Below are 25,134 nucleotides of genomic sequence, written 5' to 3' on the forward strand. Positions count from 1 at the left end.
AAAAAATAAAAATAATAAAACAACAACAACAACAACAATGAAAAACCTCTCAAAAAACAAAAAATTGCACAGGAAATTTTTAGCTATTGAAATGTATAGATTTGTCTCATTATTTTGGATAGAATAAAAATTGATTAGATGAATTAATGAAGTACTGTATGTAAGGACTTAAGAACTGACGAAATTGATTCTGGAAAAATGCTAGTTGTATATACATCTGAGTAACTGTTAACCTTTTTTTTCCCTTTAAAGTCGTTACAAAAATGTGAGATACAGTGTCTCTTTATTCTTGCATCATCAGGATCTCATCCACATAGGCAAAGCAAATAAATAATTTGAGCTTTCAAAAGGAATGATTTTGATGTTCATTTTCACTGTTTTTATCCAACGTAGTATTGGAAGGCTTAGCCAGAGCAGTTGGTCAAGAGAAAGAAATAAAAGACAACCAAAGAAAAAGAGACGAAGTATTCTGTTTGTAGAAGACATGATTAAAAAAACAAAAACAAACAAACAAAAACTCTTAAGACTCTCGCCAAAAAAACCATTAGCACTGATAAATTCAGTAAACTTTCTGGATACAAAATGGGTTTACAAAAATCAGCAGCATTTTAATACATGAATGACAAAGTTGCTGAAAAATAAAAAAAAAATCATTCACAGCAGCTGCAAAAACAAACCATCATTATAGGATAAATTTAACCAAGGAAATAAATGATTTCTATGATGAAAATTGCAAAACAGTGATGAAAGAAAGAGAACAAATACAAAAAAAATGGGAAGACAACACATTGGTGTCTAGGCAATGATTTTCTTTTGGACAAGACCCCAAAACCTAAGTAGCAAAAGCAAAAATAGACCGAGGTGAGTGTATTAAGCTAAGGAATTTTCTGCACAGCAAAAGAGTCAACAGAGTGAAGCGCCAACCTATAGAACTGGAGAACATGTTTCCAAACTGTTCATCTGGCTAGGCATTAATATTCAGAATATATAAGGGGAAAAATAGTTAAAAAAACAATATGATTAAGAAATGGACAAATGATTTAAGTAGATATTTCTCAGAATACATACATATGGCCAAATATATGAAAAAAATGCCGTCACCAATCATTTGGAAAATGGAAATTTAAGCCACAATGAGGTATCTCACCCTAATTAGAATGGCTGTTATCAAAGAGACAAAATACATGTTAGTCAGGTTGTGGAGAAAGAGAAACCGTGTGCATTGTTGGTGGGAAGGAAAATTATGATAGCCATTACGGAAAATAGTATGGAGGTTCCTCAAAAAACTAAAAATATAACTACTGAATGATCCAGCTCTCTAAATTACTGGGTATATATCCCAAAGGGAATTAGTTTATTGAAGACATACCTGTACTTTCATATTTCTTGCAACGGTGTTCACAGTAATCAAGATGTAGATAAACCAGTGTGTCCCTTGGTATGTGAATGGACAAAGAAAATGTGGTGTATACACACAGACTGTTCAACCATAAAGAATGAAGTCCTTCATTTATGGTAATGGGGATGGAACTAAAGGACATTAAGTCAACCAAAACAAACACAGAAAGACAAACACTGCATGTTCTTGCACATGTGGAAGCTAAAAAATGTTATTTCACAAGTGTAGGGAAGTGGTGACCAGAGGCTGGAAAGGATAAGGACAGGGGAATGTGGAGATAACGGTATCAAAATACAGTTAGAAGATAAGCCTTAGGTGATGACTGTGGATGCCTATAGCTTACAACAATTTAATATGTTTTATAAATAACTAGAATAAAGGTGTTCCAAGGTTCCTAGCACAAAGGAATGGTAGATATTTGAGGAGATGGAAATGCTGATTTGATCATTACACATTGTATGTGTGTCAGACTACCCACACTAGACCCCATAAATATTTATGATCATATGTCAATTAAAAATTTAAACAGTAATAGAAAAAGGAAGAATTTTCTGTAAATTTAGAGCATAATGTTAGTTTTGCCTTCAAAAATTTTAGGAAAAATATTTTCATGCCCAAGATGTGTATTTATACTAAACTTTTTAGGTCTCCCCCGCCCCAACAGTTTAGTATATTTTAAAATAGGGATTTCAGTATAATTTTTTAGGAATGTGAAAGATTATGTTACATTGTAAATATAGTTTAGCTATTGATTTCTCTTCTGAAAGTACTCCTAAGATATTTTATAGACTTATAATTTTATTGTTAATTATAAGCATTTTTCTTCTGAAAATCCTCAAATGTATATAAAATCAGACTATTTCTCTCTGACCTATTTATATTATTGGCAAATAATCAGTATTTTCTCCTTTATGGCAGTCTCCATGTTCATAGGCTACGGATGTTTTTACTTTCTAAACATGTATAGCAGTAAGATAAATCAGGAATAACAGTGTTTTTTTCTAAATCTGTACTATGGTAATCTATAGTAATCTTGATTTCTGGTCAGAGCCCTATCCCTGCCATCAGCTAGGGCATCTAAGTGGAAGATTTGTAGATTTTCACATTACAAAACAATAGCCTCTCCAAATAACCTGTCTTATGTCCTAAAAAATGGAAAAATTTGCTTTTGGTAGTGTTTCTTTAAGAATCCAGGAAGTGGCTTAGGTAGGTAGCAAGGGGTAGGGGCCCAGTTTCATTTTTTTTCTTAGAGATATTCACTTGTCTCCCAGCCATTTATTAAACAATCCATTCCCCCACCTCCTCTGCATCTTAATATCTTCATGATGTTGAATTTTCTAGTCCACAAGCATAGTGTATCTATTAATATTTAGGTATTCTTTAATGTGATAAAATAGTCATAATTTTGCTTTAAGTTTTTAAAGAATTTTTGATGGTACTTTCTATTTTATAATATTTTAAAATTTTATCTTCAAGCTCTTTCTGGTAACTAGCTATGTGATTTTTTTTTTTTTTTTTTTTGGTGTGTGTATGTGTTTAAGATGGACTTTCTGCATTGCCCAGGCTGGCTTAAATTTTATGATTGTCCTGTTTCAGCCTCCTGAATAGCTGGGATCACATGTACCATGGCACTCAGCTAAGATACTGATTTTTAATGTAAGCAGCATAGGGACATTCATATGCTATAGATGGAATGATCATATTAGAAGAGGCTGAGAAGGATGATGATTGTTGGTGGGTGCTTATATAATTTTTAATTTCTTTACCACAATATAAAACTCAAAAGCCCAGGATTATTCAGAGTTTTAGAGCCACAGGGAATTATTAATGGAAATCTTTGATACTTAAGATGGACATTGTGTTTATTTTGTGTGGGTTTCTTTGAACATTAAAAAATAAGTTGAAATTTTTATTGAATAAGTATTCAGACATAGTGTTCCAACTAAGTAAAATGTTTTGCCATTATTACCAAATACTGGAACACAAAAATACTAGCCAATGCTTTGAAGTGGTGATCAGAAAATTCAAGAAATTATTCCTATGTAGCTCAAGAAAGGTGTTGCAGAGAAAAGAAAGGAACCATGGGAAGAAATCAGTATTCTACTTGTTCAGCCAGATTTCTGTCTTGCAAAGTACTTGAAGACATTTCCTCTAAGCCTTCCAAATGAACCTTCAGACCTTGAAGTTGCTAAGTCTTAGGATTCATTTAAAGGTTGCTTCAAAAATAATATATGGGTGGTCTGTCTTGGTTTCTTTCAGTCTGAAAATGGCTTTCATATGCCCTGAAGGACAACTCTGTAGGGTATGAAATTCTTGCGCCATAGCATTTCCCCCTCAAATACCTGTAATTGTTGCTTTGTAGCATTTCATGCTGCCTAATTTTTATTACTTTGTGGGTATAAGCTGTTTTTTTCCTTTCTATCCTATTTTATAACAAATAATGATAATAAGTATTCATTAACCTTTAAAATCCTGGGTTTTCCCAGGATGCGTCTAGCTGTTAGTACCTACTGGGCCCATTTATTTCTCTTATAGAAATCTCCCTTGTAACAATATCGTTTATCATTTTCTTTCCATTCCTAGAAAACATCTCATAATGATGCTCCATACTTCTGATTCTACTTTCACACAGCTTCATTTCTGTTCTTTACTGCCTTCAGGATGGTGTTTATTTCTGCTGTTATTTATATTTTCTGTTATAAAAGTTTTAGTGTTGTTGCGGTTTCTGACCCATTTCTCTGTTTAATTTTATTCTGTTGTCTTTTTATTTACATTAATTTGCTACTCATGGTTTTCCTCCCTGCTTTAGGCAAGGCCATATCTTCTTTTACATAAAAAAAAACTGGGTGGCTGTGTTTATTTATTCTAGTAGTTCCTTCTGTTTTACTTATCAACCTTGTGTATCTATTGGATGTGTATTTCTACACCCAAATTCTAGTACATATCCCTTGTGCGTTGTTTGTTCTGTGGACACCTGTACAATTATAATCTGTATTTGCGTGATTTACCACCTATTTATGTTCTGTTTCTATTTATGTTCCTGTTTATGTTCTGAGTTTGTGTTGCCCTCACAGTGTTTGCTCTAGATGTTGAATAGTTAAATATGACAGAGCACCACTGTGTTCAGGCTTGCTGAATTCACTGCCTTGGGGAAGCATATTGATTTCTTATTAACCTTTGTGCATTCCATTTGTCAGGTGTAAAAGAATACTGCTTTTGCTTTCCCAGCACTTCATACAGTGCTCTCTGTCTCTCTTTCTCTTTCTCATATTTATAACCTCTTCAATCCTATCTTAGGAAATTTCTTGAATATATATTAATTTATTTGCCATCTCTTCCTATCAAAAAATTCTATCATTTTTAGTGTTTTTTTTTTCCTGCCCTTTCCCATCTTTGTTTTGCAGGAATACTTCTCATCTTTATGACACTCTTCTTCCTTGGGACTAAACTCAAAGTTAATTTCATTCATGAATATTCTCCCTGGAAGGCAGAACATCTGATAACAAAAATTGTAGCTTCTCATCCTGATGTATGTAGACTTAAATATGGAACAAGAAGGAGATTTATCTACATTTTAGTAGTATATATGTTGGAATATTGGAATATTACACTGTTACTTAAAATGATTACGTACTGCAGTGGTTCCAGATCAGTGTCCAGATGGTTATATGTGAATGTGTAGAGATGTATTTTGCTTAGGTATTTTCTTTGGCCTCAGTACTGTGCTGTATCCTAATTGTTTTGAAGATGGTTGGATACATAACATCTTGCACTCAGTTACCATCTGTATTTATGGTACCTGCGTAGTAATGTTAGAAGCTTGAAGAGAGTAAAAATGCTTGCAGCACATTAAACGGAAGTTATTGACTTGCGGAAAAAACATCGAATGTTATAACCAAATTTCAATAGTGGTCACCTGTGGATGATTAGTTGTAATTTTTATTTACTTTCTTACCTGTTATTTCCAGATTTTTTTCCTATCAAATATCATTTTTAGTCTAAAGCCAATTGGTTAACACTAATTTAAAAGAATATGATTTTTGTGTCTACATCCCACAGTAATAATCAATAACTTTTAAGTGCTTATTCCATGCCCGGGCCTGGGCTTGACATTTAGGCAAGTGATAGTACAAAAGATGATGTGAGATAGGATCATTCCATTAACAAGCTTGTAGTTGGTCCTGTGTGAAGAAACAACTGTGATACGGTCTTTATTGAGATGTTGCCAGTGGAAAAAAGACATGGGCAGATCGATAGATTCTCAAGTGATCTAAAGGGAGAGGTCATTTTAGGTCATGAGAGATTACACTGAGCAGATGCCAAAATGTTTTTAATGCTTTGATAAAAGCCCTTTAAGGATGAAAAACATTAGCTTTGTTAGTTATCCCCAAAGACAGAATCTTCCTTTACCTGAGTTTTGTGCTGTAGGCATTTTTTTTTTTTTTTCCTGTCTTGGGTGCACTTTGAAGTTGCCCAGCATCTTCTGAGAGTGCCTTAAGCCTTAGTAGAAAAAAGTGAAAACTGAATTTTGTGTTGTGTTGACAATCTGGTAACTATGGACACTTGACTATTTAGAAGAATGCAGACATATCAGTGGTGGCCAAGACAGCCAAACCCAAACAACTACAGTGAGGGATACAGTTTTCTTAGACTCTGTTTCTTTTCATTAAAGTTTTTTTTTTTGTTAGAGATGATAAAGCAATAATTTACAAAATGAAATTAGGACATCATTATCCTTCTTGTTCAAGAAACATTATTATTAGAAGGTAGCTTCATGCACTTCTAAGAAGCTAATTAGTTGCTGCATGGCTTATCATGCTGAGAGACTGCTGTGATTCATGGGTATTTATCCATCACAACAGGATTTTCTAATGCTATTTGGTTATGAAATTACTTATACCTCTGACTCAGACCTTTAAAAGGGTTTCCAGCAGCTTTTAAAAGCTAACTTCTGCACTCAGGAGGGTTCTGTGCTGTTTAGGTGGTGAATCAGCTTGGCAGCATGGCAGGGTCTGAATCTGGTTGCACTGTGGTGTCTAAGGTTCTGTTTTCTGATGAAACTCCTCAAGCTGATCATGATGATGAGTTTTCATCGATGTAAACTTCTATTTTGAAGAATCTCAAACTTCTCAAGAGACAATACCAACATGGATTTTTTTTTTTAAATTTTTAATATTTATTTATTTAGTTCTCGGCGGACACAACATCTTTGTACATGGTGCTGAGGATCGAACCTGGGCCGCACACATGCCAGGCGAGTGCGCTACCGCTTGAGCCACATCCCCAACCCCACCAACATGGATTTTTGTGGTTATGTTTACTCTAGTAACTTGTACCACTGCATTTCTTCTGTTAATTTCAATTCATGAGTTTAGTGTGATCTATTAAAAACTTATTTTTTCTTTCCCCAGGCATTTCTTTTATTGAATTAGTGATTGGAGAATGGAAGAAATAAAAGCCCTTCATAGAACTCTTCTTAACTTCTTGTATTACTTGCTATTTACCTTTCTGAAATGCTTACTTCTTAATTTTGGGGATCTTAACACTATATTCTTTGGGCTATAATGCCAGAGCAGAAATATGAGTCTTTTCTTTTTTTTAAAAAAATGTTGTAAATGGACACTATACCTTTATTTTTATTGTTATATATTCTGAGGATCCAACCCAATGCCTCACATGGGCTCAGCAAGCACTCTACCTACCACTGAGCCACAAGCCCAGCCTAAGTCTTTTCTTAGGCTAATATCTGCGGAAGTTTTTACGTACTTAATTGAATGTTCCCATGGTTTATTTAAATATAGGGCTGAGTTATACATATATATAATAGTAATTTAAAACAAACTGTCCTGTCTAAGGGTTTTACTTAACTGTCTTTTGTTAGATTTGTCTTGGGAAAGTTTCAGGGTAATATAGCCTTAATAGCTGAAGTTTTTCAAAAGTAGGCTTCATGTTTCGGAACCCATAAATTATGGTTTGATGCATTGTTTTTTAAGTAGCAAGCAGAATTAATAAGAAGGGGCTTAAAAGATACCTGTTGAACCCAGGTGAATAGAGGGAACATGGAACTTGTTACTACTCCCAATTTATGTAGCAGTATTGTGGGTTTAAATTTGGCTAGCTCAAAATTATACAAATAATTATATCAAGTTCTTCTTTTTCTTACTCATTGTCCTAAGCTCTTTAGCATGCAGGCGGCATAAATAGCAGGCAGGAGAGATAGGAAAGGGGAAAGACCTTTCTGCCCCTTGGACCCTTATATGCACTAGCGTGGATGATAGGGTAAAAAAATAAAGTGGTTCTTGGCCTTTTTCAAAGGATTATGTTCTAAACAGAGGCATGATGCCTGGTCTTTGATGGCGCTTTTCAAGGGTTGGGAACCTAAATCCGCAAGGCTTACTTTGACGTTAACTTCTGTGTAACTTTATGAAAATCTCCTTATGTCTGTTGTTGAAGCTGGGTTTCTTTATGTTTTATAGGGAAATGCCTGATATCTCTCTCACCCCTATGGATAGGATGATCCAAGATGATAAAATAATTGACTTGGAAAGCCTTTAGAAATAACATGGTATTCATGGATACTGTAGATGCTGGCTCATTATCTACCTTCCACTCCCCCCTTCTAGCAGTTCCTCAAATGCTGGAATTTTTCAGAACTGCATTTTGTTCTGGGCATTCTTACTCCTTTTCTGATAAAGTGGTCTTTATCCATTCCCATCGTCACAGTTCTGTGTACCATGTGCACAGAACCACCTTTTGGGCTTCAGGTACTTGTGAACTTCTAAGCTTTATTGACCAAATCTATTTGAAGTTGCTCTTCAAGAAATACAGTCCAGTCACTGAAAGCAATTGAAAAGCTGTACTTGCTCTTAACTTACGTCTCTTGAAGAAGATAATAGCATGTAGGTTATAACTCAGCAGCAGTTCTTAAAATCCTTCATCCCCTCTCCTCCCCAACTGGTCTCAGTCCCTTTGACACAGGCTCCCATTTTCCCCAGACTCCCCCTGAGCCTATCACTTGCAACTCTCCAGCCTTTTTCTTCTGAACTTCTCTCCACAGATCAGATCTTTTGCCTTGCCTACCCTCACTCTTTTTTTTTTTTTTTTTTGCCTAACATGATAAGGGATCAAGAACTAGCTGACAAAATCCAAATTATCCTTTGAGGAAGAGAGAAGAAAGAGGTCAGTTATTCTAGCAAAGACTTTCTTTGGATGGAGAAATAGGGAGGCTGAGAACACTCACTTATAAGTTGCCTGTACTTCTGGTACGCTTATAAGGTGCTCTGTTGGTTACCTGTTTGGATATTTCACAGAGCACTTCTGATTCAGGCACTCTGCGATATGACCTGATTATCTTCCATCTGAACTTGCTGCTTCCTGGGTCTGCATGTACCACCATGCTGTCTACATGTACCAGCATGCTCCTAGTTGCCTTTTTCATCTTAACACTGTCCACCACTTCTTTCTGTCCGTCTCCATTTCATTTCATCCAGATACTCTGTAGTTTGAATAGTAAATTGATGGTTCTCTCCTCTGTTTCACTCAATGTCCATGCATTGTTGATCCCTTGAGATCATTCCCCACACCCCAACAAGAATCATCCTTTAAAAAACTGAATCTGATCTTGCGTTTTCCTCTTTCACACCATTCATAGGCTTCTGAGTACCAAATCCTTAATTTGGCCTTTCAATTCCTATATAGTCTGATTGGTCACCGCCCATCTCTCAGAAAATCATTCTCTTTCCTCAGCAGGGTGCATTTCTTTCTTCCTCAAGGCCTTTGTCTAAGCAGGTCTGATTGTCTAAAGTGCCTCTTGGCCTGCCCCCCACCCCAGCTTACTCTTTCACCAGATTGCGGCCTACATATGAATTCTTTATTGGGGACTCTCTGACTCCTCAGCCTGGGCCGTTCCCTTTACTGTACACTCATGTTCCTTACACTTCCCAGAGACCCTAAGCTGCATGAGGACAGAAGGTGTCTCTGCCTCATACAGTGCAAACTCCGCCATGTTTAGTGGGGTGTTCCACTCAGATTCAGTGTTCTACAAATGCTCATTGGTTACTGGATGCAACATTCAAACTTTAATTCCTACCTACCATCTGTCTTCACTCACATTCTGCTTCACATTTTCTGTTTATCTCTGAAGAAACTCTGTGTTATTTACATTCTTAAACATTCTCTTCTGTGTTGAATTGTCTGCCCAGCCTTTCCTAGTCGCCCCCTAATTATCATCAGCAGGCAACATTTGTCAGCATCACCAGGTAAAGCCCAGCGAATGGCTTCATTATGGCCCTTACCATGTGTCTTAAATTACTCATTTGATTACATGCTTTTCTGTATAAGGATTGCATCTAGTTTCCTTCATAGCAGGGGCATTGTTGTTTATGTACTCTCTCTATTTTTTTTTTTTTTTTTGTTACTGGGGATTGAACCCAGAGGTCTAACCACTGAGCCACATCCTCAGCCCCCCCAAATATATTTTATTTTGAGACAGAGTCTTACTGAATTGCTTAGGGCCTAAGTTGCTGAGGCTGGCTTTGAACTCTTGATCCTCCTGCCTCCTGAGCCACTGGGATTACAGGCATATGCCACCACACCCGGCCTCTTAACATCAACTCCAAACACAGATTGAACTGAATTGAAAATTGAGATACCTTATAATTAGAGACAATAATAAAAAATGTTGATAAATTATTGGCTGCCTTCTGTAAGCTGGGTGTAGTTTTAAGTGTTTTACTCTATTTATTGACTTTTGTCAACCCCTGTGAAGGAATTTTGTTCCCATATTCTTGATTAGGAACTGGAGACACAGAAGGTTTATGTAATTTTAACCAGCTCTGGTAAGAGGCAAGGTTGGAGTTGAAATCCACTGATTCATGAGCCTGCCTTCAATCCATGCTGATCATTCAGTATAGCCTTCAAAACTGGGACTGGAATCTGTCGGTTTTTAAGTCTGGTTCTTCAACTTACTTGCCCCTGGGTAAAGTTCTTCTTTATAAAATGGGAATAATTACATGTCCTTAAGAGAGGTGTGCTAAAGATTAGTGACAATCAGCCCACATAAAATATCTGACAGAATGTAGGCAGTTGTAGTTAAAAGTCAGTGTGTGAGCACTCATTGGATAGATCTTCTGGGGTTCTTTCCAACTCTGAATACAATGGCTCTGACTTTTTATAGTTCCTTTGCCATTACTTGTTACTTTTAATGCTCTGGTATTTATCCTAAACAATCAAGGGCATAAGGACATGTGTGCAGTTCTTGTAAGATTTATGGATTTTGTGACAAGCACACATTGCCTAAAACCCACCTTCCTGATTTCCCATGCTCAATGGGTTAGATGGCTCAATTAAAGACCCCTGGCTGGAGAGAGCAGCTGAATTCTTGTTTACAGATAGACCAGTGCAGAAAAAGAAATACAAATAATAAATTAGTGTTTGATTTTTGACTTTTGATTGAAATGTTTTAATAGTAATAGAATAAGAATATAAAGTTAACTCATTGACATTTGTAGGAAATTAGGCAAAGGGCATTTTAGGTGGTCTGTGCTATTATACTCAGTAGTAAGTCAAATGGAAATTTTTAGCTGTTTAGGTGATTTAATTGAAAAGATAATTCATACTGTGTCTAATGACACTTTCTTCTTTTTTTTTAAAGAGAGAGAAGAGAGAAGAGAAAGAGAGAGAGAATTTTTTAATATTTATTTTTCTGTTTTCGGTGGACACACGTCTTTATTTTATGTGGTGCTGAGGATTGAACCCAGCGCCCTGCGCATGCCAGGCGAGCGTGTTACTGCTTGAGCCCATAATGACACTTTCGTATTTAATGAATAATAAAGGTTATTATTTCCATATGCTGACAGTAGCAGAGACATTGGTAGAAAGTATTTTTATTTCTTTGACTTGTGTGCAAATTTAATAGCTACTTATTAGTAGTTTTGCAACAATACAGTGAATTTTCTAGAAGTAAATGTGTTTCTTAAATAAAATTTGTCTATTTGTCCATTTATTTGCCTTACTCAAAGATAGAACAAAGCAAATAAAACAAAAGAAAAACTTATAATAGGTGAAACTGCACACTACTGTGACATCAGGAGGGAGTTCTGTTCACCAAATGAGTAACCTGTAGTCCAAAACACATGGTGGAGGCAGGCCTCTATTACTGCATATGGAGGGAAATGAGAAAAAGCTGTATGATTTATACCAGCCATCAATAAGCAAAAATCATTTGGTTGGCTGGGAGTAGTAGAGTGCTTGCCTAGTATATGTGAGGCTTTAGGTTGGATTCCCAGCACTGGGAAAAAAAAATATTGAGAAGCACATCTATTGCTGTTACTCAGATTAGAATTGTGTCTGTTTTATTGAATGTGACAGCACACTCAACATCCCTCTTAAAGCAAACAAGCTATAGGTTTTTTGGTGCTATTTTCTTTAATGCAGACTTGTTTTTTTGATGTCATAAAAATTATTTCATTAGAAGTAATTCTACATGTGTCTATTGTACAACTTATGAATATTTTGGCTTAATGTAGGAATTGATTTATGATGGCTACATATTGCAAGGCAGCCAGAGCCTGGCCAGGGTAATTTCTCCTGGTCAGGAGGGGATAATACACCTGAGAAAATAGTCTGAAATAATTAGTGAAGAAATAAAAGACAGAGTCAGAATAGGTTTTAAAGCAGAGTGCCTGGGAGATCCTTCCAGTCCTTGTAGGAGCTGGAACAGAATAATTAAAAAATGGCTCTAGTGGTTTATTTAAGGAGGTATATCAAAGGCAGGGATAAGGTTTCAGGGCAGAGTCTTGCTTCTTGATGTCTTGCAGTCAACTGGTTGATTGGCATCATGGCAGGCTCATTCCTCTCAGAGAGGCTGTGTAGCTACAGTACCATCTCTGATGCTGTGTGGGAGTTGGCAGAGCTGAATAAGACTCATGTGTATGGGCGGTGTTAACCAGTGGGATTGCCACTGGAAGGTCCCAAATACCAGATTTTCCTATTCAATGGGCTTCCATGTCGATTTGGTCCACACGTAGTCCATGGATGGCTCCTGATAGCTACAGATAAAAAGCAACTAAATTTTTGTTAATAACCCTGATCTTTTTTGTTTTCCCAATGAGGTCTTGGTGAGTATTGATTAGATATTAGTTTTAGTCTACATAAACAGACATACCTGGAAATTGGAAGTGCCACATGGGAGTGAGAGAGATGTGGCAGGCAGGGCTGAGGTTTTCTTTAAAACATTTTTTTATTGACTCAAAGTTCTGCACCATAGAACTTGAGTTTTTAAAATAACACAGTGAGGGCTGGAGTTGTGGCTCAGAGATAGAGGGGTTGCCTAGCATGCATGAGGCACTGGGTTTGATCCTCAGCACCACATAAAAAGAAAGGTATTTTGTCCACCTATAACTGAATAAATGAATAAATAAATAAATATTTTAAAAAATAACATAGTGAATGTCAAGATCACTTCTGGAGGATTTTTGAAACCAAACCCATCTCCCATCTGTATAGTTTTCAATTTGTTAGTCTTGAGGTAAGGTGAGGGCATCTTCATTAAAACAAATGAACAGAAAAGTCACACCGTGATTCTGATTATCAGTGAAGTTAGAGCTAATGCCATATATATATAAATATAGCCAATATAACTAAATATACCTTAGCCATGAAACTTTATTTTATGTCTAACATCACGTATTTTTGTGAACTGTAAATTCCTTAAGGTACTTTCCAATTTCTAAGCCATTTCTGAAATGTAAACTAGACAATTGAATAGGGTAACTTAATATGGGTTTTATGAGTAAACCAACTTAAAGCTTTGCTGTATTTGTTGGAAATAACGATTTTGAATAGTTAATATGTATTCTGGGATAATTTTTATTTTTATCGTTGTCTGATTACATTTCCATATAGAGCAAACATATTTCAGTAATGATATTCTTTCTAGGGAGCATTTTTGTATTTTTAGACCTTAAAATTTATAATGTACACTTATACATTCTAATGTTATTTGAGGTCTTCAGAGGTACCTTTATTTATAGGCTTTCAAATGATAATAAAAAAAATGGTACCCTGAGTCAGTATCCAATGTACTTATCTTCAGTGGTACCCTATTAGGTATAAACACAAGCTTCAAATATGTGGTAATTTTTGTTTGAAGTAGAACATCAAGCCCATAGGTATATGTCTTAATTCTCTGTTAATATTTGTAACATTAGAAATCTTGCTTAAGTGTCTAATGGTCACTTTTCACTTTCTTTCTAGGCATTGCATCTATGACAGTGCCAGTGTACATTGCGGAGGTCTCGCCACCCAATCTAAGAGGCCGACTAGTTACTATTAACACCCTCTTCATCACAGGAGGACAGTTCTTTGCAAGTGTTGTTGATGGAGCCTTCAGTTATCTCCAAAAGGATGGGTGGAGGTTTGTAAATAGTTTTTGTATTGAATTTGTCAAATAAATTATGAATTCCAGAAGTGGGAAAAATTGAGAAATTGTAGGCAAAATATAACTGGATATTTTGAGTTATTATAGTTTAATTTGTAAGTGGGTGGCATTCAGCAAAATTGAAAGTAGACAGGAAGCTGATATTTATTTTAATGATAGAAAGGAATCTACCATTAAGAATTGATATTTACCAGGTTTTTAGCATTTAGGTGACATTTCTCACATTGTGTGTAATCATTTTGCAATATTTGTTTAAAAATGAATGCAGAGATAAATATGTATGGTGTTCTTGAATTATGTGAGTGATTGACAAGTGGTTTATGAACTACAGATATAACTTACATCCTTTTTTGGATTTAGGAAACTACATTCTTATCTGAAGAAACGTATTTGTTAAAGATACAGGTTTAGTTATATTAAAAATATTATATGTGTAGATTTAAAACATAGAAATCATTCTTTGGTTGTTTGAGATTTCTTTTTAACCAGAAGAAATGAGAAAAAGTGATATTGAAAATATTAAAATGAGGAGGGCTGGTGATATAGCTCAGTTGGTACAATGCTTGCTTTGTATGCACAAGGTCCTGGGTTCAATCCCCAGCACCGGAAAAAAACAAACAAACAAACAAACAAAACATACATTAAAGTGAATCCAAACTGAATATTGTTAAAAAAAAACTACTTTTATGTTAAAGCTTAAAGATAGAGGCTCTATATTCTGTATTTTGAGTTCTTAATTGATGGTATTCAAAACAACAGATTCATGTAACCATTCCAGGGAAATTTTATTAGAATGGATGCTGGTTAAATGGTATCATCTAACTTGTTTTCTTGCCATTGTTTATTACAATAAATGTTGATTCAGCAGTTACTTTGTATTTGACATAGAGTATTGAGCAAGACAGACTCAAGCTCTAGCTTGTATGGCATTTTCAGTGTTGAAGTTAATCCTGACATCTAAAGGGGAAGGTTCAGAGGTGTTGAGGGTGTGGGGAATTGAGTTTTGTAAATAGTGTGATAAATCATTTGGCTTAGGGAGAGCTACTGAAGATAGCTGGTGGAGTTTTATTAGAAGTCATGGGAGAAAACTCTTTGACACCAGTGAGGGCCTACATTTGTCAGGACCATTAAAGAGAGGACTCATTTGTTACAGGTGGTAGCTGTGTCTGTAGATACTGCTAAACTGCTTTCCACCTTTGAAACAATCAGTCTCTGCCCAAGTGAGAAGTTATTGGAAAATTGAAGAAGCAGGGAATTTTATCTTTCTTTTCTACTGTAGGTGAAGTAAAAGAGGTAGATGGTAATTATTATCACTATAACCTGGTATTTTTTATTTTTCATGGAAAATCAGAGAAGTCATTTAATCCTTAAGCATGCATGTCTTCAGAAAGATGTAAACCATTTATTTACGTCTTATTGAAATGTTTTATCAGCATAACTAATAGGTATATATTCATATTTATAGTACACTAAGTGCATAAGCCATATTTCTCACTAATGGGTAGCAATTTAAGTACATTTTCTCCATACTGGAAAGGAAAACAAGAAATCATGTGGTAGTGAAAATGAATTTATGAGTGTGGTGCATTTGTGTAGAAGTGGAGGGTTTTTGGAGACTCCTTTCCTTAGGCAGGGCGTTTTAGTCAACTTTCTCACTGTTGTGACCAAAAGATGTGAGAAGAAGAATTTTAGAGGAAGAAAAGTTTATATGGTGTTCAAGATTTCAGAGGTTTCAGTTTGTGGATGCCTGACTCCACTACTTGGGGCTGGAGGTGAGATAGTCCATCGTGGCAGGAGGATGTGACAAAGGAAAGCAGCTCAGAACGCATCAATCAGAAAGCAGATAGGGCTCTCCTCACCAGGGACAAAATATAAACCTCAAAGGCATGTCCTTGGTTACTTACCTCCTCCAGACACATCCTACATGCCTACAGTTGCCAACCAGTTAAATCCCTATCAAGGGATTGATGCATTGATTAGGTTAAACCTTTTACAACCCAATATTGGTTCACCTCTAAACTTTCTTGCATTGTGTCACGTATGAACTTTGGGCAGATGCCATAATACAGGTGACAGAGTCATAGATCTGAGTCCAAATCTGTTTTCTGCCATTCATTAGTTGTAAACCTGGGACAAATTATTGAACTCCTCCGAGCTTTATTTTTTTAAAACAAAAACCAAAGGAACCAAAAGTACTTACTTGAAAGATTACTTTGGGAAATAAATTATTATATGTAAAACGTTCAGCCTAGTGTTTGGCACAAGGCAAGTACTCTATCAATATTAATACAAGGTTACATTATTTACTATTCTAATGAATAAATCAAAGATGGGCACTATTGTAGGTGTGTTGTAAGGTAAACTGAAGTAAGCTCAACATTGCATGGTCTCTGTTTTCCTTATTACTAAGGTTGTGGCTTGGAGGTGGTAGAGCTTAGGCCTGGGTAAAAGAAATGTTTTCTAGAGACATATGATCCACCTAAGTTGAATCAGGAGGACATAGAAAAATTAAACAGATCAATTTCAAGAAATATAATTGAAGACACCATTAAAAGCCTACCAATGAAGAAAAGCCCAAGACCAGATGGATTCTCAGCTGAGTTCTACCAGATCTTCAAAGAAAAACTAACACCAATCCCCCTCAAATTATTCCACGACATAGAAAAAGAGGGCATCCTTCCAAACTCAATCCTATGAAGCTGGTATCACCTTGATACCAAAATCAGATGAAGACACATTAAGGAAAGAAAATTTCACACCAATATCCCTGATGAACATAGATATAAAAATTCTTAATAAAAAACTGACGAATCACATACAAAAACATACTAAAAAGATAGTGCACCATGATCAAGTGGGGTTCATCAAAGGGATGCAAGGTTGGTTCAACATATGGAAATAAATATACATGATATATCACATCAATGGACTTAAAGACAAATACCACATGATTATCTCAATAGATACAGAAGAAGCAATTGACAAGATTGAACAAGCTGTATATGCTAAACCCCAGGCCAACATTTTTCTAAATGGAAAAAAAAATTAAAAGCATTCCCTCTAAAAACTGGAACAAGATAGGGATGCCCTCTTTCACCACTCCTATTCAACATAGTCCTTGAAATCTTAGCCAGAGAAATTAATTAGAAGAAAGAAATTAAAAGGATATGAATAGGGAAAGAATAGCTCAAACTTCCCCTATTTGCTGCCAATATGATTCTATATTTAGAAGACCCAAAAAACTCTACCAGAAAACTTTTTTTATATATAATATATATCATAAATGGACAGAATATCTTTATTTTATTTTTATGATGTGCTGAGTATCAAACCCAGTGCCTCATGTGTGCAAGGCAAGCACTCCACCACTAAGCGACAACCTCAGCTCACGAGGAAGCTTCTTGAACTCATAAACGAATTCAGCATTTCTAGCAATTAGAGAAATGAAAATTAAAACTACATGGGATATAAAACTAACACTCATAAATCAATCACATTCCTGTACACCAATGATGAATCAGCTGAAAGAGAAATCAGGAAAACTATCCCATTCATAATAACTTCAAAAAAAATAAAATATTTTGGAATCAATCTAACAAAAGAGGTGAAAGATCTCTACAATGAAAACTACACAACACAAAGAAATCAAAGACCTTAAAAAATGAAAAAGATCTCCCATGTTTTTGGATAGGCAGAATTAATATTGTCAAAATGACCATAGTACCCAAAGCAATATACAGATGTAATGCAGCTCCCACTAAAATTCCAATGATGTTCTTCATAGAAAGAGAAACAGCTGTCATGAAATTCATTTGGCAAAATAAGAGACCCAGAATAGCCAAAACAATTCTTAGTGAGTAAAGTAATGCCTCTGGCATCACAATACTAGATACAATATTACAATATTAAATTGTACTACAAAGCTGTAGTTAAAAAAATGGCATGGTATTGGCACTAAAACAGACATGAAGATCAAGGAAACAGAGTAGAAGATACAGAGACATATCCACATCAGTAGAGTTATCTCGTACTAGACAATGGTGCCATAAATATACATTAGAGAAAAGATAGCCTCATCAACAGATGGTGCTGGGAAAACTGGAAATCCTTATGTAGTAGATTGAAATTGGATGACTATCTCTTACTCTGCACATAACTCAAAGTGAATCAAGGACCCAAGGATTAGACCAGAGACCCTGCATCTACTAGAAGAAAAAGTAGGTCCCACTCTCTCCATCATGTTGCTCAGGAACCCACTTCCTCAATAAGTCTCCTAATGCTCAAGAAGTAAAATTAAGAGTCAATAAATGGGATGGTATCAAATTAAATAGCTTCTTCACAGCAAAGGAAACCATCAAGAACATGAATAGAGAGCCTACAGAATGAGAGAAAAATCTTTGCCATCCGCAACTCACATAGAGCATTAATCTCCAGGGTATATAAAGAATTTAAAAAAACTTAACACCCAAACCCCCCAAATAACCCAATCAATAAATGGGCTAAGGAACTGAACAGACACATCACAGAAGAAGACATATAAATGGTCAAAAAATATGGAAAAATGTTCAACATTTCTGGCAATTAGAGAAATGAAAATTAAAATTGCACTGATACTCCAACTCACACCAGTCAGAATGGCAATTATCAAGAATATAAGTAACAGCCAGGTTAGGTGGCACCTTCCTGTAATCCCACCAGCTTGGGAGGCTAAGGCAGTAGGATTTTGAGTTCAAAGCCAGCCTCAGCAATTAGGTCCTAATTAATTCAGCAAGACCCTGTCTCTTAATGAAATATATATATTTCATTAAGCTGGGGCTGGGGATGTGGCTCAGTGTTTAAGTGTCCCTTGGTTTAATCCCTGGTTCCAAAAATTTAATAAAAGGAAAAAAGTCCAAATAAAAGAATATAAGTAACAATAAATGTTAGTTAGCAAGGATGTGGGGAAAAATTTCACTCATACATTGCTGGTGGGATTGCAATTTGGTGCAACCACTCTGCAGTATGGAGATTCCTCAGAAACTTGGAATGGAACCACCATTTGACCCAGTAATTCTATTCCTCAGCATACTACAGGGAAGAAGCCACATCACTGTTTTAACTGCTCAATTCATAATAGCCAAGCTATAGAACCAATCTATGTGCCATTCAACAGATGAATGGATTAAAAAAATGTGGTACATATACACAATATTAATTAGCCATAAAAAGAATGAAATTATGGTATTTGCCAATAAATGGATGGAACTGAAGAATATGCTAAGTGAAATAAGCCAGTCCCCCAAAACCAAAGGCGGAATGTTCTCTCTGATACAGGAATGCTAACACACCACTAGAGAGGGTTGGGAGGTGAAGAATAGAAATTCCTGGGACTACACACAGGGGAATGAAGCGATGGGAGAGGGGATAGGCATAGAAAAGTGACTAGAATGAATCGGACTTAACATCCTAGGTTCATATATGAATACATTACCAGTGAAACTCTATGTACAGTCACAAGAATGGGATCCTAATTAGAATGGAGTTCAAAATACACTATTGTTGTGTAGACCTAAAAACAATAAATAAAAAAAAATACATATAGCTGCTATGGGAAGTATCAGAAGGCAGACTCTAGAGATGTCAAATTTCAAAGAATCCAAGTGGATGCCAGTCGAAGTTGGTGACATATATTATCAATAAAGCCAGCCAGCACACATGCATGTAGTTTTCCTACATTACTAAAGAAGTCAGTTTAAGGGTGAAAAAATTAGAGAATGGGAAAACTAACTTGGACTCATATTCACCAAGACGTTACCCAGATTACCATGTGCACAATTATACTTTGAATTATGTACATGTGCAAATATGTTTACTTTTTCTAAAGGTGAAATTTCTATATGTTGTTATCTTCCATCTATGTGTGTACTTAGTGGGATTTTTACCTATCTGACTCCTGAGTTAATAGGAATGTGGTTATAATCAAATAAGTTTTGAAGTTCTACCTTTCCATTAGTTAGACTCTGGAATTGTCAGCAATTATAACTTATTAATAACTGTAATGATAGATACTTCAGAATTTTTTGGCAATGTGTTTCACAAGTCCTAAGAAAAATTGGCACGTAAATATTTCATTTAAAATTTCTTTCTCAAACTCACATTTTTTTACATATTAAAGTATATGTCTCCTACCGTCTAAGAATTTGAGTAATTTAACAGTTTGCTTCTTATTTTAATTTTGACTTTGCTCTGAAATTCCCGGTTACTAACCTTTGATACCATGCTTGACTGGTGTGGCAGATTTACTAGCTCATACTGTAGTGACAAATAGTTTGAGGGTCATTAGCAAATATCATTTGATTCTGACCCAAATCTTGAGAGATTGGCAGAACGTTTTTTGTCCCATTTTCTAATTTTAAAAACTGAAGCTCAGAGAGGTCCAATATTTGCCTGATACCCCTGGTGAGAGATCAGTGAGCCATGAGAGACTTGGCAGAAATTAGAGCCAGGTCTTTGTACTCAAAATCTAGCCACATTCTTCCTTATGTTTCCACTTTCGAGAATTATGATTCAAGACATGATGATTTTTACAGCAGTGACTGGATTCTGACATAAGAAAGATGGAATTCATTGACAGAAGTGTCTTAGGTTTGATATAGTTGAGAAACTATATCTCTCATACCAGATGGGTCAAAGTTTCTGTTCTCTTATTGTTGGATATTATAGAAGTAAATTGTTTTTGTTGGAAAGAAAGATTTGTGCTTTTTTTAAATTTATTTTTTTAATTGTAGATGGACACAATGCCTTTATTTTGTTTACTAATTTTTATGTGGTGCTGAGGATCAAACCCAGTGCCTCCTGTATGCAAGGCAAGCACTCTACCACTGAGCTACAACACCAGCCCATATATGAGCTATTTTTATAAATAAATTTTAAGGAACAGTGAGCAAAAAGGAAATTCAAGGTGAAATTCTAGTTTTCAAAGTCTCTACAGGTCAAAAGAGCTATTCATGTATGGGTAATAGTGAGAAGTAGAACAGCTAGGTGGAGACTGGCCATCATTTGGGAGTTTGGCAGGGGACAAGCGGAAAGGTTAGTCTTTAGTAGATGTGGATTTAAATCCATTGCTTGCTTGCTTGCTTTATAAAAATATTTTTCCATGTATTTCTCTTTAATAGCATAACAAGTTTGTTTCTTTTTTTGAATCTCAGAAAATAATATTTTTAAAAACAGTCTTTTAGCATTGTCTTCTGTAACTCCATTCATTTACCTGCAAATGGCATGATTCTATTCTTTTATTGCTAAGTAATATTCCATTGTGTATATATACCACACCTTTTTTTATCTATTCACTATTGATGCTAAGTGAAGTTAGCCAATCCCAAAAAACCAAATAACGAATTTTTTTTTTTTTTAATATAAGAAGGCTGATTCATAGTGGGATAGGGAGAGGGAGCATAGGAGGAATAGACGAACTCTAGATAGGGAAGAAAGGTTGGAGGGGAAGGGGAGGGAGCATGAGGTTGTTAATGATGGTGGAATGTGATGATCATTACTATCCAAAGTATAGGTATGAAGAAAAAAAAAAGTCTTAAAAAATAATTGATGAGCCTCTCTCTCCTGTAATATTGTACAGTGTTACTCAGAGGTAGAATGCTCGCCTAGTACGTGTGAGGCACTGGGTTTAATCCTCAGCACCACATAAAAATAAAATAAAAGTATCTATTTATCTATTTATCTATATAAACATACATATATATATGTATAATAAAAAAAAATATATATATATATATATATAAAACTATATCAAGGCCTAGGACTAGTGGCTCAGTGGTAGAGCACTTGCTTAGCATGTGTGAGGCACTGGGTTCTATCCTCAGCACCACATAAAAATGAAGTATACAAATCGATTTAAAAAAAAAACCTAGATCAATAAAATGCTTCACAGAATATTATTATAAAGGGTGTGCTATTTATAAACAAAGTTATACTGGGGAACTTTTTCCCTGTAATTTTCTGCTAATCAGTAGTGCTCAATTGTATTTGAAACAGAGAATGTGAAGTAGTCTGTCTTAAAAAACTATACAGTGGGCTGGGGATGTGGCTCAAGAGGTAGCGTGCTCGCCTGGCATGCGTGCGGCCTGGGTTCAATCCTCAGCACCACATACAAACAAAGATGTTGCGTCCGCCGAAAAACTAAAAAATAAATATTAAAATTCTCTCTCTCTCTCTCTCTCTCTCTCTCTCTCTCTCTCTCCAAAAAAAAAAAAAAAATCTATACAGTGACCATTTTAAGAAAGATGAATTTAGATTACAAACATTATTTGGAGGGTAGTGGCCTAATTACAAGTAAATATCTTAATACTAAGGATAGTTGTGATTGTGTTATTGATAAATTTAAACCATAGGACTATTTATCATAAAGATACTCTAGGGTACTGGGAAGAATAGGCTCATAACTATGCTTTTACAGATTATGAGTTAATTTGTCAAAACTCTATTGTCCTTATGTAGCTTGTGCTCGAGTTATCAGTATTACTGTTAAGGATCAAATGAGTTAATGGCTGTGGAAATACTCAAGATACTTATTGTTTGCTGCTGTTTCTTCAGAAAGCCTTATGTTCCGTCTCTATTATACTTCATCTAAAGTTTGCAGTAGAAATGACATCACCTTCAGTTATCTGATTTCTCAAATTGAAAAGTCAATATGGTTTGGTAATGCTGGAGAAGTTTGTGTGAGACTAACCTCCCTGAAAATGACTATTATAAACCATGGATTTCATGTAAAAACCAAACCAAACCAAAACAAAGTCACGACTAAAGATCAGAGCACAGAGGATTTTTAGCATAGTGAAAGTACTCTGTGAAACCGTAGTGGTAGACTTGTGTCATGCATTTGTCCAAACTCACGGACAGCACATCACCAGGAGTGAAGCCTAACGTAAACCATGGACCGGGCATGGTCCCCTTATATAGTGCAGGCTTATTAATTGTGAAAAATGAGAATGTGGATAATGGGAAGGTTAAAACTATGCTCTTGTGGGCATGGGGGATGTGGGGAATTTTTCTGCTTTCCACTCCATTTTGAGATGATAATAGCAGAGATGTTAGGCTGTATATAGAAGTTTACTTTTGTGAAGTAGTTCTTCACTATCTTCGGATGAACTCATAACTGAAAAATGCATGTTTTAATTCCTAGAACAACCACTAAATATATATATATTTTAAAATAAGAAGCCATTATCAAAATTAAATCCCTGTTTTTCTTAAACTGAATCATTTTTTATAACTTGTCAGAAAGCATACTCTGGGTTCAGATAGTTTCACTTTTGAATTTCATAAAACACAGAGGAAGTAGCTCCAATCAGTACTATACACTTTATAATTCCATATGAGATTCATCAAAGTGCAAAATAAGTCATGGGGACAGAAATTATACCAGTGGTTTTCTTTGTGGGTATTAGCCGGAAAGGGGTATAATCAGAAATTCCTGGAATGATGGGAATGTCTTGGCTGGTTGGTCATGAGGTGTGTGTATACCTTGTTATAAGAAAACATTGAATCTCTGCATTTTATCGTATGGAACTTTTACCTAAAAAAGTAATTTGAATCTTATCTTGGCTCCCTTCACCCTATTCTTTTTCAACCTTAGCCAGTGAATAAATGTTTCTGCCATGAAAACTTTTCTAATAGCCTCTGTTGAAGTAAGTTTTACAATTTATATACTGTGCTTAATCCTTTCCCCATCGTTGCAATGAAGTAATCCTGTGGACTTTTTTTTTTTCATGATCCCCAAGGGGGTTTGATCCTCTGAGTGTGTATTACCCCTGAGCTATAGTACCCCCAGCCCTTTTTATTTTGAAATGGGGTCTCACCAAGTTGCTCAGGCTAACCTTGAACTTGCAGTCTTCCTGCCTCAGCCTCCTAAGTTACTAAATAATCCTGTTTTGTCTGATGATTATTAATGTGTAGGTTCCTTGAAGAACTTGTTTTACTAAATCCCCATAATCTCTAGCCCAGAGCTTTGCCTGGAAGATTCTCAGAGTTTAGGTAGAGAGGAATATATACGTATAATGACTGATAATGACTGTGGATTATTTTCAGGAACTATGCTGTGAATTTTGTGTAGATCTTTATGTATACTGTCATTTAGTTTAAAACTACTAATGTCTGTGCAAAATGCCATATTCATTGATTTAAACAATATCACATCTGATTCTGTCCAAGCATATCTTGTTGCTTCTGATATAATCACAACACTGTATATACCCTTTGGCAAGCCACTGGACTTACATAGTGATTCAAAATTGCCTTTAGGGATTTCCCCCTGGAAGTGTATATGTAGAAGTATCATTTTGTTATGTTTGCTTATATGGCACTGACTTTTTTTTTTTTAACAGTATGCATAGTCTCTTTCTCTAGGAACACAGATTTTGTTTATTTGCTGATCGTGTATCTCCAGCAAGTAAATTGCAAGATTTACATTGTGATACATGGAGTATTTTTCCTTCTGTGCCCTTGCTGTGGTTTCATGTTTACTCTCTAGCTGTCATCAGATTATTAGGTGTATCAGTCACCACTGTTGATATACTGCCTGGTTCTTAGTGGCAGAGGGAAATGAACTTAGAATAGAATCTCAATTTGGCAGTGTATCTTACTCTAATTCTTATCTTTTAAAATGGAGTTATGAGGCATAGGCACACAAAAATTTTATCAATATGTTCCTATAATGTTACTATGGCAGGTTGCCAAATTCTGTGTTACCTTTTTTGCATATAAAGCTTTTATATTAATTAGAACCATATTACCTAAATTATAATTTGATGACTGTTATCATGTAAATATTTTGTTACTGAGACATAATGATGACCATTTCTTTTATAGATCTAAGAATAGAGATTCCCCAGAACTTATTTTGCATTTTAATGAACTTCATATGTTATAGTTATGTATAAAAAAGAGATGAAAAACCCTTCAGAATCCTTTGGAAAGCTCAACAGTGTACCTCTGGATGTAGGGCTGGGGAACAATATTCTTGGATATGTTTGAAGGGATTTGGTTTGTGTTTACCCTGTTTGTCATCGGGAAGTTTCAGCTTGAGGGGTGTTTTTAGATTTATTCAGGATTGCACCATTTCTGGCTATTTGTTCTTCATGCTCAGTGATTAGTTTAGCTCTTGAACATTCAGAAGATGCTTATTGGGCAACAGCTGAATAACAGCTAAAGGAGGTCTAAGAAATTTAACTTTAGCTTTCCAAGCAAACAAAATAAATCTTCATTGGGTAAATTTCTCAATGAATCTACTATTTTAATTGCTCTT

The 25,134-nt window shown here is 35.4% G+C and overlaps 1 protein-coding gene across 1 annotated transcript in view; it reads left to right on the top strand.

Moving 5' to 3' along the window:
* Slc2a13 (solute carrier family 2 member 13) overlaps positions 1-25,134 on the top strand; it is a 319,628-nt gene that overhangs the window by 30,229 nt on the left and 264,265 nt on the right. Inside the window, exon 2 of the mRNA XM_078014891.1 lies at positions 13,655-13,814. Within this exon, the coding sequence (XP_077871017.1) occupies positions 13,655-13,814 (160 nt within the window). The remainder of the gene's footprint in view (positions 1-13,654; positions 13,815-25,134) is intronic.

This window comes from Ictidomys tridecemlineatus, chromosome 6 (genome assembly GCF_052094955.1).
Source record: "Ictidomys tridecemlineatus isolate mIctTri1 chromosome 6, mIctTri1.hap1, whole genome shotgun sequence".
Classification (NCBI taxonomy): Eukaryota; Metazoa; Chordata; class Mammalia; order Rodentia; family Sciuridae; genus Ictidomys; species Ictidomys tridecemlineatus.